This window comes from Narcine bancroftii, chromosome 7 (assembly GCF_036971445.1).
Source record: "Narcine bancroftii isolate sNarBan1 chromosome 7, sNarBan1.hap1, whole genome shotgun sequence".
Classification (NCBI taxonomy): domain Eukaryota; kingdom Metazoa; phylum Chordata; class Chondrichthyes; order Torpediniformes; family Narcinidae; genus Narcine; species Narcine bancroftii.
Genome location: NC_091475.1, coordinates 39,142,423 through 39,158,795, shown reverse-complemented (window position 1 = coordinate 39,158,795; position 16,373 = coordinate 39,142,423). Strand labels below are relative to the sequence as shown.

At 41.0% G+C, this 16,373-nt stretch overlaps 2 protein-coding genes across 15 annotated transcripts in view; one reads left to right on the top strand and one right to left on the bottom strand.

Moving 5' to 3' along the window:
- The window catches only part of LOC138738784 (histone-lysine N-methyltransferase SETDB2-like), a 123,203-nt gene extending 108,052 nt beyond the window's left edge, over positions 1–15,151 (bottom strand). For 4 of the 11 annotated variants that reach the window (XM_069889694.1, XM_069889695.1, XM_069889700.1 and 1 more), the window contains exons 1-3: positions 14,755–14,900; positions 13,390–13,479; positions 1,102–1,210 (exon numbers count right to left, since the gene is read on the bottom strand). In XM_069889694.1, the coding sequence (XP_069745795.1) occupies positions 1,102–1,210; positions 13,390–13,479; positions 14,755–14,771 (216 nt within the window). In that variant the 5' untranslated portion in view covers positions 14,772–14,900. Of the gene's footprint in view, positions 1–1,101; positions 1,211–2,548; positions 2,767–2,948; positions 3,013–13,389; positions 13,480–14,626; positions 14,903–14,932 lie in introns of those variants that run through there. The other 7 variants (XM_069889697.1, XM_069889703.1, XM_069889696.1 and 4 more) reach the window with 7 other exon arrangements.
- The window catches only part of cab39l (calcium binding protein 39-like), a 62,219-nt gene continuing 60,782 nt past the window's right edge, over positions 14,937–16,373 (top strand). For all 4 annotated transcript variants that reach the window (XM_069889716.1, XM_069889718.1, XM_069889713.1 and 1 more), the window contains exon 1: positions 14,937–15,186. The gene's annotated coding sequence lies outside the window, so the exon portion shown is untranslated. The remainder of the gene's footprint in view (positions 15,187–16,373) is intronic.

Genomic DNA, 16,373 nt, shown 5'->3' with positions numbered 1-16,373 from the left:
CTTTATTTCAGGTCACCACAGAGTTTTTTTTTGTTTCCCTTATTTCAAGAGAAACACTCTAGCCAGCCAGTCCTCTCCTCTTGCATGAATCACAAGGGCTTTGACCAGGCTGAACTAAGCACTCACAACCCGTCTTCCAAATGGGGTTTTCCACAAGCTTGCCAGCTTGTCCTGTTCCAATCCCAGCTGCTGCTGCTGACTGTAGCACTGAAAAACTTCTCTCTCTCTCACAGAAAGAAAACCTGTTTGACTCTCTCTGCTTGCAAAACCACATGACCCTCCTAGAACAGCAAGTTCCATCTATACAGTCTGCGTCTCCGACAAGTTGTTTCATCTGTTGCCAATTTGTAAACAACAATCCATTAGCGAAGTCTCTTGGGCACTCTCCAAAGCTTTTGCAAAGGCTCTGGGGGCCGACTTGTCTAGCATGAGCACAGCTCCAGTATTTAAAATATAATCCATTTTAAAGTGTTTATATGTGACCTACACTAAAAAACCTGCCCCAATTTATCGCCCAAAAACATATCTATAATCTGTCACAATATCGTGAAGACTATTCCATTGCTTTTTTCAACATTGTAACTGATTTAAAAAGCAAATTAAATAGCTAAAAAAATTTAGTTACATTGTATCTTTAAAACAGTAAAACATTGCAAGACACTTTCACAAAAGCATTCTTAACCAAATTTTAACAGAGTTAGACAAGGACATTCCAGAAAACATGATAAAGTGGGTAAGAGTTCTTGGAACATGTCAAAAAAAAAGAGAATAAATTACACCTATTAGAGAAAATCAGCTTTAATTGCATTTTAAAGGATGACTTTTACTAAAGAATATCAGGATCAAATATTCCCTCAGAGCAGTTCAGATATAGTAGGATATATTATGGACTTCCAGTAACCAAACAATGAGGAATGATCTTCTCTTTTAAAGTTTTACACTTCTAACCTTCAGAACTAGGTCTTTAATCTTCATTTGCCAAAATTATCTGACATGGATTCCTGCTTCCAAATTAGTAATGCCAAATTTATGAAAATAATGTAAAAACATAAAACACAGAAGATATAGTTTCCAGCCTTGATAATTAAAAGAAACACTTACCAAACATCTGCGGTGAACAATCACTTGACCATCCTGAGAAAAGAGCATTTCCCCACTGCATACTTCCTCTTTTGCCTGCTTGCAAAATCCACATTTTGATGGCATCTCACTATAGAAATTACAAAGAGTTATGTAAAAAGCTGATTATTCAAGTTTTTCTATGGAATGTAATTTAACCACAAGTTGAATTGACATTTTACTTCATAACTGATAGTATTGACCAACTTTCAAGAGGTTGTAAAGATCATTTTCTCATCTAAAATCATATCAAATATTATTTACATCTAATTGTAAGGATTTACAACATAGATATGAACCATGCAAACTTGAAAAGTGTTTTAGGATATAATATACATTTACTCCTCACCCTTAGAAAATTGATGGTGTGGTTATTGGTAAGAAAGCAACATTCGGCAATACTACCGTCCGTCATTCTAACCTTGGGATTTAATTTCACTTTTTACGTTTTTACGTCCATTGGCATTTTATTACCCATCCTAAATGTCCTCAAAGGGATGGGGACAAATCATTTTCTTGAACTGTTGCAATCCTATTGGCAAAAGTACTTTTGGATTAACTCCACATTGATGGACTGGTAATAAATTTCTAACTCAGGGTGGTGCGCAAATTGGAGGGGAACTTATAGGACTTGTTTCCATTGTCTGCTGCTCTTATCCTTCTTGGTGATAAAAATTACCACAGGATTAATAATTGCTTTTACAGTCAACGAGAGCACATTTTGTTGAAGACACAATTTACAGTCACAACAGCAGTGTTGGAGGGAATTAATATTTAGGATGTTCAATGGATGGCAAATCACAAGGGCTGCTTATCCTGGATGGTGTTGAACTTCTCATTGCAGATACACAAGGGTAAGAAATAGGGTAATTTCTCTGTTGGGTTTCTCCAGAACTTTTGTGTATTACACTAATTTCTCAACAAATAACTTTTGTCTGTAAGCAAACATATAAAGAACTAGAAGGTATAGCATCAATATCAATTAATATATGTTGGGTTTAATTCTTGCAATGAGAATCTGCATTTTCTCACCATAGTACCAAAGACATACAATCGTCAAAGGAAAACATCTTACATATTTTTTTAAAATGCTGCAACAATCACACGACAATTCTAATGACTGTGGATGAATGTTCAATAATGTTTTATTTGAAATGTATGTTTCCTCATTAGTTGACAGCGAGTTATGAAAAGTTACTGAATTCTGAAATATTAGCCTTGCCAGGAACAACTGTTTCGAATACAGGAGCAATACCGATGACAAATGAAAGCCCTCCCACTTCCCTCGGTTATTCTAAGAACCAGATCGTGGCCGTAATCATTATCAGGTTGTCAATGAGGGCCGCTCGACACGAGCTCCAGTCAGTCTGCATTAACACAACGCGCAAACCTACGGTTTATTAGGGGTGGGAAGCACAGTGTACCGTACCTTCTGCTCCGTGAACGAAGGTTTCAACCCATCCAGGCCGCTCTGTCCGCCACTGCAAAGCCGTCCGGCCAGCCCGTGTTACTTGATCAAGGTGTTCCGGTGCGAAGCACTCCACCCTCTGTTTCCAGCAAGTAGATTCAAAATTCTCTGCTAACCAGGTCCGATTTCCGTAACCCACCCAACAACTAATCCAAATGGCTGGATATGCGGCAAAATAACTATGAACACCAAAACAAAATATATTAAATATTAAAACGCTAAAATATCAACACTACCAACACGGGTCCACTTCCTGAAATTGGCATTCTCATCTGCCCTCCCCCACAACTCTCCTTGCTCCCGCCACTTTCCCTCTTTCCCCATGCATTGCCACTTTTCCGTTGGTCCTCTTCCCATGTACCTTGTCACTTATTTCATTCTGGTCATCTACCCTCTCCACAACACGTTTGCTCTTCCTTCATTGCCTTCTCCTTTTGCACCTTGTCTTCTCATTCCTCTTCGCTCATGGTACTGTTCTCTTTCCAAACTCTCCCTTATTCCAACCGCACACTTCCCCTTCTCCAATTTCCCACTATTCCTCCACCTCTTCCCCACTCTTCCAATAACCCTGATACCACAACCCCCCCCCCCCCCCCCGTTTCCCCTGATGCCTACCCAACCACTTCATCTTCCTCACTTCTGGAATGAATGAAGAAAATTTGCAGATGCTCGAATAAGTGCAATACACATGTATGCTGGAGAAACTCCTGACGAATGGTTCAGGAGAGAACAATGGTTACCTTTTACTTCCTATGGATGCTCCTTGACCTGCTGAGTTGCTCCAGTACATTGGTGTATTGTATCTTTCTCCTCTTCCCCTCTCACCTTCCCACATTCTCCCATCTCACTATTCCGTCTTCTCCAACCCCACCTTTTCTCCATACCCACTTCCTCTAAATCATTACATCTCTGAATTCTATTTCCCTCTTCTCCCCTCTAACACTTACACTAGCCCATTTCACTGAAATTTCCTTACCCTCTCCTTTCCCCACCTCTTTCTGCTTTCCTTTCACACTCCCATCTTTCCATTCCTCTCCCTATCTCCCTTTATCTCATCTCCTCCCTGCGACTCCTCATCCAATTCCACCCCGTTCCCCTTCCTCCTATTTCCTCTTTCCTATTCCCATCCTTCTTTTCCTCTTTCCATCCACCTTCACCCTTCCCTCTTCCTTACTCGTCTCCTTACTTTTAAAGAGAGTAAATAGGTTTCTTTCAAGTCCAAAGAGCTTATGTGTGTAATGTTGACTATATTACCACCATCCCATGAAGGCATTAGATAAACTGAACATTTTTATTGGCAGTTGGTGATAGCACAGGCTATCAACAATCTTTTGTTCTCCCTTTATATGGAGGGGGAGGTGGGGGGGGGAGATCGAGAAGGAAGGGGAATGCGTGGGTTTATAAGCCACCAGAGGCTGCTCTGCTGCGCTATCACTTGGATGAAAGTTGCAGTGATCCCTCGGGCCTCCTAGAGATTACCAAGTAGTGTCTATATAGCCAAGATAACATTCTCATTGCCACAGGGATTGAATGTGAAAACTTGAAGATGATGGGGGAAGTTCTTGGTAGACTGCAGCACTACAATGCACAGCTAAAATGGAGCTGGTCCATTTGTGAAACATGAGGTTATTTAATTTAGCGTCAAGGTTGAAGAGAATAGATCTATCCCAGGAAGAAGTGATGGATAGTCATGCAATTGGAGTCATAGAATTTTACAGCACAGAAACAGGCCTTTTGGCCTAATTTTTCCATGCCAACCAAGATGTCCACCCAAGTAAGTCTTAGTTGCCTGCGTTCAACCCCAATCCCGCTGAACCTTGGTTTTCAAACTTTTTCTTTCCACTCACAAACCACCTTAAGTAATCTCTATGCCATAGGTGCTCTGTGATTAATAGGGGATGACTTAAGGTGGTATGTAAGTGGAAAGAAAAAGCTCAAAAACCACTGTTTTAATTGTACCCAACTGACTCGTTATGTGTACAGTTTCATAACTCCAAACGAAATGGGCCAATGACAATTTTTCTCAAGCAAAATATTTCAGCAACAATTACATCTCGAGCAGTGGTTATGTCATAATTACATCTAGAGCAGTGGTTATGTCATTACATACCATCTTAAGTAATCCCTTATTAAATCAGAGCCCCGATAGCATAGGGATTACTTAAAGTGCTATGTAAATGGAAAGAAAAAGTTTGAAAACTACTGCTCTAAACTGTTCCCATGTACCTGTCTTAAAGTTGTTGAATTGCTAAAATTATCCTGCCTCTACCTATTCCTGTTGCAGCTTGTTCCATATTCGCCCGCTGTGTGAAAAAGGTTACAAGCACATTGATTGTGTCTTTATTAAGCCTGTAGGGCTGAGTGGCCAACTCTTTCAAATTTTTACTTTTGTAAGATTTGTACATTTTTTCCTCTACTTGATATGACCTGCCCTGGATTATTACACCCAGACACTTGAGTCAAACTTAAAATTGACAACAAAAATCCCTCTCCAGTTTCGACTCAGTCTTGGCTGAATGTCTAATACAACCACTGCCCACTGACACTCCGTCAAACTGACTTGGATAAAGCTCCAAGCTGAACTAACATAATCCAATGGAAACCAAATCCTTTAAAAGAAAATACAACTGACCCAATCTGAACCCATAACACATTCTACTGAGTTCAGGTTGGATAGCCAGGATCTAACATATCTCATTTTGAAGCCTTGGCTGATGGGTAAGGGAGAAAGGGGAGGGGATGATAGAACAATGTTCCATGTTTATAATATTCCCTTCAATGTGCAAAAAGGGGATGGGAAGAGGTTGGTACATTTAATGCCAGAAATGATGGCATTTAATAGGATGAATGTGGAAGGTGATAAATAGAGAAGGCGAGGACATGAATATTCCTCTTATATTCATGGATCTCATCTGAATACAATCCCAGCATTACGCAAAAGTTTCATTTCTGAGAACTGTCCACAAGCCGGTTTCTCTGTGTCAGAAACACCCATTCCTACGATAACCCATAATGTATCTCTCTAAAATTGCTCTAATACTTGAATTTCACTGAATATTTACCCTAACACAACCCATAATTAAACTACAATAACCACTTACTCATGGTCAGCAAGAACAACAGACTTCTGGAAGAGGGGCAGATCTTACTCGCCAGTCTGTAACAATGCTGAGGTGGAGATCGATACCTTTAAGTTCCTCAGGCCAAACATCTTCAGTAACTTTTCCTGGGCTACCCACATTGATGGAATGGCATCCCTTAACAACTTTTGTCAGGATGCGTAATTGCATGGCACGGGAACTGCTCTGCCCAAGAATGCAAAAAGTGGCATAGGCCATAATAAGTACCACCCCCCCTCCCCCAATGATTCCTTCCACAACTCCTGCTGCCTTAGAAAAGCAGCCAATATACAGGCAAACCCTACTTTACACGATTAATTCATCCTGATTTTTACTCGTGTAAGACAAATTCATGTTAACCGATTAATAGAATCAATCGGAAAAATTACAATGAATTCCCATCCTTTCAGAACATCCATCGAAACTTATAAAAATGAATTAAAAACAACTTTTAGCTGCATATAATGCCAAAACTGTTAAGGTTAATTAAAAAATTGCTTTTTTAAAATCGTAACATCATAATTAAACTATTTCTTTGAAAAATATTTGTCCAAAGGTTGACTGCACAGATTTAGATTTTTTTTCTCATTATCCAATTTCCTATAGCTAGTGATTGCTTTTTCTAAATTGCTGTGGATTTCCATGCTTCTTTCCATTTTAGATTCGAAAAGTTCAAATCCTTCTTCAAATTCCTTTATAGTTTTTTTTAAGCTGTACTTTTAGCTGTTTCATCCTTTTTTTTTTAGCTTCTTCAAGTGCACGTTGCTCATCAAGTTGAACATCATTTTTGCTTAATTTTTTTTACGTGCGAATCAAGCAATTCTGGTTGAGATGCTTCTTTAGCTAAAAAGTTTTTGTTGGCATTATTTTCAAGAATAGGCCCATTTCATCAACATTAAATATTGGTCCATCATTATAATTGCCTTCTTCAACAATTTTTTGAAAATTTTCTGGATATTTTGAATTAGCAGCGCTATCAGCTTCCCCTGTAATTCTTAAGTTGTGTAATCCTGTTCGATGTTTAAAGCGTTCAAACCAACCTAAACTTGCAGCAAAAGTTTTTGTATCCCTTGAAATTTATTTTCTTAAAGCATCGAAAAGTTGTTTAAAGCTTTGGTTTGAATGTTTTTTTGTACAAAGTGGTATTCGCTTTTGGTTTCAATCTTCAATCCAATGTTGAAGTTGCCGTTCCATTTTAATCATTAATGGACTTCTGTTTCGATTAATTCATGTGTTTAGAGAAACTGATGCAACTTTACCTTGTTCTTTAGATTCGTGCTTCTTACTTAAAATTGTGTATACCGTTGACTCACTGTAGCCAGATCGTGTCCAATTTTTCACATTGCTGGCACCGTCTTCATGTCCTTTAATAACTTCAAGTTTTTCTTATAAAATAATTGCTTTTTTTCCTCTTTAATATAATTGTCAGATTCTTTTCCACATTTTCTTTTATCCATATTTAATAGGGGGCACACACGGAGTCTCACTGTCATTTGCACATATTTTATTTTGGGGTGTTCACACGATCGACCTGTAACTTGAGTTTTCCAGAAATTTCCAGAAAGATCTCGCGGTAACTGAATAATTACATGTGAAAAACAGGAAATGGTCAAAGTTTTCCAAATTGCGGTAAATGAATTTCACCTTGATTGGTGTAGCGTATAGCAGTGGGGTTTCCCTGTATTAATTTAGATATACAACATGTTAATAGACCTTTCCAGCCCACAGGTTCACATTATGCAAATACACCCATGTGACCAATTAATCTATAAACCCCATAATTCTTAGGAATGTGGGAGGAAACTGTAGCCCTTGGAGGAAACCCATGCAGTCATGGGGAGAATGTACCAACTCCTTTCAGACAGCACTGATTTGAATCCAGACCAGTGGCTCTGTAATAGTCTTGTCATAATTGCTATGCTAACCATGCCGCCCTATCAAAAGTCTCATGCCACTCTGGCCACATTCTCTTCACCCCTCTCCCATCAGGAAGAAGATCCATGAGTATGAGATCATGCTCTAAAGTTCAAAGTTTGAACCACCGTATGACCCTCAAAATAGTAAAATTATGTTGATTTTGCTCTTTTCCAAATGATCTCTCTCTATATCACTAACTTTTCTACTGTGTCTAACTTGTTGCTTGACAAATGAGCTCTGACACGTCTGCTTGCAAAACGATCTCTATCTCTGCATCTTTGGTACATGTATTTGTGGTGGTACACCACTGGCCTACTGCAGGGGGCAACCTCTGTACCTGCATGGGGACAAGACAACACCTGGCCAGTTGTCAATCACCCTCCGGGATATAAGCCTGTGCCGGACTTTCGAAGATGCTCTCAGAGTTTACAGCAGCTCTCCTCACAGCTGGTTCTGTGGAAGTTTATGTCGAATAAAGTCTGTTGTACAGTCTTTTGGTTTTGTGTGTTTGCTTCTGACCAACAGCACACCACAATATTTCAAGTATATTATCACAATTTGAACATATACTATATCCATTCATTAATGAAGTCCACAAACCATTTTATTATTATTACTACTACCATAAAAATGCTTTAAAATGTGTGGGTCAATTTGCACAAATTCAGATTCCCATAAGACATGTCATTCGTAACTTGTTGAGCAGCTGTACTATGACTTATTTGAGAATATTCAGCACAGGAATGCAGAGAGGCATCTCAATCCCAACAAGGTCCTGCTCGCACCTGGATGCAATGGCTTACACTCAGATTCAAAATGTTGACAAGAACATTAATTTTTCCTCAAACAGTGGGATGTGATGGCTCCACAATAGACCATACTGGAAATTAGGATTGGATCTCAAAAGTGCAGAGTTTTCTTTGCTGGGTCCTTGAGACTTGATCTTTTTGTAATTGAGCAGTGACTAAAGTCAGCATGTTACTAAAGTTGAATTGCATGCCCTAATGTGTAGATTTTCAGAATATTTCATTGCAATAATATTTTGTATAAACTGTCAGTTTACTAACGTTGAAGAATAAGTAGCAGTCTACAAAATTGCACACACTTTTGAAGAGAAATCACTCACAGCCATTTGTTGATTTCCTATTTAAGGACACATTGTTCATTGTTCATAAGGACTGTTAGCTTCACAATACAAGGGTCAATGTTGTTTTGCACCATTAAACAACAGAATCATGGCCAATGGCTAAAAGACAATCGAGGGCACTCAACTGAAAATAATTCAATCTTTACAATAGCATTTATAGACTATATCCCATGTGATCACATCATCTGACCTTCAGCCACTCAAACAATTGGAGTTTTGACATCAGAAAAAAGCCAAAAATTCTAAGCCTGTGTTTAGACAGATAATCTAGTTGATGTTTTTGGTATTTCAGCAATGATTTCATGGTTTCTATACCTTTACAAATTCAAAATAAATTCAGAAAGTAGAACAGAATCCTATTCAGGCTCTCTCCCTCAACATCTTTTACAGTATGTCAATGAGTATATTGTGTTGTGTGTTGTATCATTTGAGATTTTTTGTCAGAGTACTTACATGACATCACATACAACCCTGAGATTTGTTTTCCTGCAGGCCAGGCAGCATTAACTCTTATTGGTAGTACAAAGGGAAAAAAAATGTACACAATATACACAAATAAACAAATGTAAAGAACTGACTGTGAAATAAAGAGAGGATAAAAACAGTAAAGTCCTTAAATAAGTTCCTGATTGAGTTTGTTGTTGAGGAGTCTGATGGTGAAGGGGTAGCAGCTGTTCCTGAACCTGGTGGAGCGTGGAGTGGATCCTTGATGATTGCTGCTGCTCTCCAATGGCAGCGTTCCCCATAGGTGTTCTCGATGGTGGGAAGGAGTTTGCGTCTGATATCCTGGGCTGTCTCCGCAACATTTTGCAGCGTTTTACACTTGGGGGTATTGGTGTGCCCATATCAGACTGTGATGCAGCCAGTCAGCACACTTTCCACCACACATCTGTAGAAATTTGCGAGGGTTTCCAATGTCATACCAAACCTCTGCAAACTCCTGAAGAAGTGGAGGCACTGATCTGCTTTCTTCACAATGCCATAAATGGGTTGGGTCCAGGAAATATCCTCTAAGATAGTGACTGCCAATAATTTAAATTTGCTCACCCTCTCCACCTCTGATACCCCAATGATCACTGGATCGTAAACATCTGAAGTCAACAATCAGCTCCTTAGTTTTGGCGACATTGAGTGTGAGGTTATTTTTGGTGCACCTTTCGGCCAAGTTTTTAATCTCCTTGCTGTCTGCTGACTCAGCTCCTCTTTTTATACAACCCACTATCATGGTATCATCAACAAATTTGTAGATGGTGTTGCTATACCGAGCCACAGTCATAGGTGTAAAGTGGGGGGGGCTAAGAACACAGCCCTGTGGTGCTGCAGTACTGATGGAGATTGTTGAGATGTTCTTACTCATTCTCATTGACTGTGGTCTCCAGGTGAGGAAATCAAGAATCCAATTCCACAGTGGGGTATTAGTCCCAGGTCTTGGGGTTTGTTGATCAGTTTTGAGGGGATGATGGTATTAAATGCTGAAATGTCCAAGTATTCCAAGGTTTTGTGTAGAGTCAGTGAGATGCCATCCATCGAAGGCCTGTTGCTACTAAAGGCGAATTGGAACGGATCCATGTCGCCGATCATACAGGACCAAATATGCTTCAATACCAGCCCTTCAAAAGATTTCATCACTGTTAATGTGAGTGCCACTGTCGATAGACATTTAGGCAGGTTACCACATTCTTCTTGGCCACTGGTACGATTGACGTCTGTTTGAAACACGTGGGTATCACACCCTGCCGGGGTGAGATGTTGAAGATATCCATTAATTCATTGGTAAGTTGGTGAACAGAGAGTTTTAATACTTGGCTGGGTACTCCATCCAGACCAGGTGCTTTCCTTGGATTCATTCCCCTGAAGACAGACCGCACGTCATTCTTGGATATGGAGCAGAGAGGATCATCAGGGGACATGGGGGTGCGCAGTGGTGGTTCTTTCTTGTTCCTGTGGTTGAATCAGGCACAGAATGCATCAAGTTCCTCAGGGAGTGAAGCTTTGCCGTCTCCTACTGCACCAGATTTTGCTTTATACCAGATTATGCCATTTAGGCCCTGCCACATCTGTTGGGTATCCCTCATGGTTTCCATTTTCGTTCTGAAACTCCACTTCACCCGGGAGATAGCTTTCTGCAGGTCATACCTACTCCTTCTGTAGAGATCTGGATCTCTAGACTTAAAGCCTGTGATCTGGCTCTCAGCAGGTTCCAGACTTCTTTGCTCATCCAGGCGTCTGCTTGGGAAGAACCCTGAACGATTTGGTGGGGATACACTCATCCACAGCTGTTTTGATAAAGCCAGTGACAACCCTAGTGTAATTATTCAGATTCTCAGCTGAGTCCTTGAACACTGAATCGAGGAAGTCCTGCAATCATTCTTCAGCTACCTGTGACCACCTTATAGCTGTCCTAATCTCTGGAGCCTCTCTTTGTAGACACTGTTTGAATGAAGGAAGAAGGAGAACACCCAGATGATCCAACTTGCCAAAATTCGGTCTCGGGAAAGAACAGTAGGCCCATTGGGTCACTAGGGGTGTGCGGACCGCACTGAGTGACACCATCAGAGGGGGTGACAGCAACGTGACTGTCTATAAAATTTTTGTCCAATATTTCAACAGAAATTTATTATTTTTTATTTAAAAAATCCCTGTAGTTAGTTATAACAACAAAAACATTTTTTGTAAGCCCATCTTACATGTGTCAATATACCTACAAGGCTAAAATTCTATGCTACTTTACTTTTTGAACTTTCTAATGTGCACTGGTCAGAACTGTCATTATTACCCAATTATCTTCTTTGGCTTGGCTTCGCGGACAAAGATTTATGGAGGGGGTTAAAATGCACGTCAGCTGCAGGCTTGATTGTGGCTGACAAGTCCGATGCGGGACAGGCAGACACGGTTGCAGCAGTTGCAGGGGAAAATTGGTTGGTTGGGGTTGGGTGTTGGGTTTTTCCTCCTTTGTCTTTTGTCAGTGAGGTGGGCTCTGCGGTCTTCTTCAAAGGAGGTTGCTGCCCGCCGAACTGTGAGGCGCCAAGATGCACGGTTTGAGGCGATATCAGCCCACTGGCAGTGGTCAATGTGGCAGGCACCAAGAGATTTCTTTAGGCAGTCCTTGTACCTCTTCTTTGGTGCACCTCTGTCACGGTGGCCAGTGGAGAGCTCGCCATATAGCACGATCTTGGGAAGGCGATGGTCCTCCATTCTGGAGACGTGACCCACCCAGCGCAGCTGGATCTTCAGCAGTGTGGACTCGATGCTGTCGGCCTCTGCCATCTCGAGTACTTCGATGTTAGGGATGAAGTCGCTCCAATGAATGTTGAGGATGGAGCGGAGACAACGCTGGTGGAAGCGTTCTAGGAGCCGTAGGTGATGCCGATATAGGACCCATGATTCGGAGCCGAACAGGAGTGTGGGTATGACAACGGCTCTGTATACGCTTATCTTTGTGAGGTTTTTCAGTTGGTTGTTTTTCCAGACTCTTTTGTGTAGTCTTCCAAAGGCGCTATTTGCCTTGGCGAGTCTGTTGTCTATCTCATTGTCGATCCTTGCATCTGATGAAATGGTGCAGCCGAGATAGGTAAACTGGTTGACCGTTTTGAGTTTTGTGTGCCCGATGGAGATGTGGGGGGGCTGGTAGTCGTGGTGGGGAGCTGGCTGATGGAGGACCTCCGTTTTCTTCAGGCTGACTTCCAGGCCAAACATTTTGGCAGTTTCCGCAAAACAGGACGTCAAGCGCTGAAGAGCTGGCTCTGAATGGGCAACTAAAGCGGCATCGTCTGCAAAGAGTAGTTCACGGACAAGTTTCTCTTGTGTCTTGGTGTGAGCTTGCAGGCGCCACGTGATTTCATCTGTATGCACTACAAGCAGGAACTGTTGTTTTCGTGCTGCTGGTGTTTTTATAGTTGCTAGTTTTGTCAAATTTTCTGGTGTTTTAAGCTATAATATTGTGGTCATTAGCATTTATGAATCTTTAAAAATAACTTTTTTTAGAATTAAGTAGTAATTAAAGGAAAAGAAGGAGAAAAATTAAAAAAGCTTCCACTCAGTTACTAATAATGGAGTGACTAATAACATTGTAATTCAATGTACAAAAATTTTACAAAACAATTTTGTTGTCAGTATTCATATAATCTAAGAATAACATTAGTACAAAAAACATTACTAAGGATCCTATATGATCTAGTATGGGAGGAGGTCCATAGGGGTAAGGATGGGGGGGTGACACCATGAGTTATTGCACTGAGTGACACCAATCATATTGACACCACTGGGTAGGCCTTCTTTAGCAGTGATTGAGTGTGCTGGGACCTCTGGTACAGCAGTTACATGCTGATGGTAGTTGGGCAGGGTTTTCTTGAGACAGGCCTGGTTAGAGCATCCAATTAAGATATGTAGTGCCTTGGGGTGGGCCATCTCTTGTTTATTGAACACATGATGCAGCTCCGCAAGTGACTGTAATTGGCATTGGGAGGGATATAAACTCCAGTGAGAACCACTGATGAGAAATCGAGGCGTAGATAGAAGGGTCTAAATTTAATTGAGATTTGCTTTAAGGCACTAGAGCAGGAGGACAACATAACCCCAATGCCCATGCACCACGCAGTAATTGCTCAAAATTTGCTTACCTTTTGCTGCTAATTTCCACACTGCTATCATTTTTCACATGGTTCACTTGGTCCATTCCGACTCTTCCCTTTTTAGGTTTGTCTCTTCTCCTGAGCAGATAGGTTAGCAATCAATATCCACTACAAACTCACAGATTCCCACTGACTTCTCTCAGCTATTCTTCCTCCCAGGAGTCAATTTACTCTCAGTTTTCCTCAGTCCTCACTGTTAATTGGTTCATTTCTGCTACCTTCTTAAGATTGATGATCTTATCCTCCCCTTTCAGCATCCAAAGGAATACTTCCCCCCCACAACTCCCCATCTCCACTAACTGCTTCCTTTATCACGGTATTTTTCCCATGCACCTACAAGATATTTAATACCAGCTATTTATCTCATCACATCATTCACAGAGCTAAAGACCTTCCCAGTTAAGTTGCTGTACTTCTTCCAATCTATACCTTGGATTTATTATTCATAAATGTGATCTCAAAACACAATGCACAAGATTGCCTAACAGCTTTTCAGAACACAAATGTAGCCCAAGCTTCCAGTCAACCTCCATTCCATGATTCGTCACCTGCTATACCGTTCCAGCACTCAGTGTAAACCTGGGGACATTGCAGCCTTTGGGACTCAATGTGGAATTCCACATTTTCAGATAACTCACTTTTCCTGTCTGCATCAACAGGTGGTCAGTTTCCATATTTCTAATTATGTCGTGATAAACTGTTCTTTAACCTCTTGTTCCTTGAACTACCCAAATTTATCTATTATCCACACAGTTCCATTAAGGGCAACCCAACATCCCATTGTTGTATCTATTCCTGCCTCCACCCTCTCCTTTCTTGTTTTTTTCTCTCCCAGGTCTAATGAAGCCGCTATACTTTGCGAGGCGTCTCCAAAGACTGTCGTAAACCTCTACAGGTGTACCACAGCGAGCATTCTGGCTGGTTGCATCACTGCCTGTTATGGAGGCGCCAAATCTCAGGACAAGAATAAACTGCAGAGGGTTGTTAACTCAGCCCACCACATCACAGGCTCCAGACTTCACTCCATCGAGGTCATCTACATGAGGCGGTGTCTTAAAAAAAAGCAGCCTCTATCCTCAAAGACCCCCACCACCACCCAGGCCACGCCCTCTTCACTCTGCTACCATCAGGAAACGGTTTGCAGCACAAGGACAGCTTCTTCCCCGCTGCCATCGGATTCCTGAATGATCAATGAACCAAAGATACTACCTTACTTTTCGAGCACCTTTTTATTTATTGTTGGAAGATGGTTTATATGAATGCCAACGCAAAACACCTAATTTCATGACGTTCATGACAATAAATTCTGATTCTGGGGTTTCTAGCTGAAACACTAGCTATTGTCTGACTCACTGCGTACTCCCCAACATTTTCTTATTTTAAATTTCCAGCGTCAGTCGCCTTTTTTAAAGTCAGCACTCAGACAGTTAACACCTTCCCGCCTGCCCATCCCCGACTCGCGTTGATCACGTGAGCCGGCGCGCTGGTGGTGTGCCGTGGATGCGGACGTGATCTGTGACGCAAAACGTACACAAGGTTCCGTGACGTGCGGCTCGGTGCTGTGAGTGGCCCGTTCGGCAGCTCTTTCCTGGCGGAGGGTGGGGGCGTTTCGAGTGAAGTGAACGGCTTCACAATACAAAGAGCCGGAAATGAGGGAGCTGGTCGTGGAGTGACTTTCTTGTTCTCCTTTTGCCGGTCCGTTGGGTGATCCACATTGGGGAAACCGTGTCGGCAGTACCGGCAAAAGACTGGGGGACGAGACGCGGGTTGGCCTTTTGCGGCGAAGTGAGTTTTATTTCCTGCAGAACGACGGTTGGGCCGTTTGCGGGCTGTGGGCTCATTGAGGTCACTGCGCATGCTCACACTGGATCTGTCAATCAGTGGCAACCATCGAGTTTGTGCCGTCAGGTCCTTAGAATCCTGCCTTGTTTAAGTTTGGTCTCCTGCGTGTGTGTTGTCATTGCGGCGACAACTTTTTTCCCCTTTAAGCTTCCCTTTCTTTTCTAGTTATCCGACTTTTATTTGGTGTTTGGAGTGTTTAAGAAAGATATCGACATGTTTAAATCCATTCAAATTTTAATTATTTCCTATATTTTTTAATTGCATCGTTCACTTTTGAGCATTTGGCTTTAACTGTGAGGGACACTGAATGTGAAAATCAGGCGTGATTATGAAGCCAAGGCAGTTCATGGAAGCACTTTAGACCGTTTTATAAAAGAGGTGAATGATCACCCCGTTTTATTTCCAGAGTTCCATTTGTTCTCTAAAAGTGTGCCAAATCCGAATAAGCTTTGTATCCACAAATGAACAAATATGTGCGAATTTTCTCTCTCCCTGTGTCGAAATGGTTGATGTTTGCTTCTTCATCGTGTGTTTACATATTCAAGCATGAAGTATGATTGAAGATTTTAATAATCATTGAGGGGATACCCGAATTGAATATGTTATAGGATAATGGGCAGTTATCTGAATTATAAGGCATTCATTCAATTGCTCAAATGGTCAAAGCACGACATGTTTATGGAAAAAAAAATTGAATATAAAGATTTAATAGACTTGTATTTTAAGGTGAAGATGATCTTGTAGATTTTAAAGTTTCATAGTGTTTGCTTTCTCAGTACAAATAAACAGTAAAAGATTTGGAAGGTTTCTAAAATTTCATGACTAGTGGATGAGTTATAAATGTCAGTTGTTAATGACTCCAAGCTTTCTTTTGTTGCAACTATTTACTTAATGCATGAGACTGGAATTACTGTCGTCATTGAAAGAGTGGCCCTGACGTCAGAGTCAGGATGAGAAATAATAGGAGAGAGGAAAATGTACATCTTGAATTTGACTAATATATGCATTTTGTATCACTCAAACAAGGTTTTTCCTTTTGCATAATGTGAATAAAATAAAATTTTTTAAAAATGCATCTATCTGGTTGAGAACAGAATAGGGAAAATACATTCTCCTAGGAACACAATATG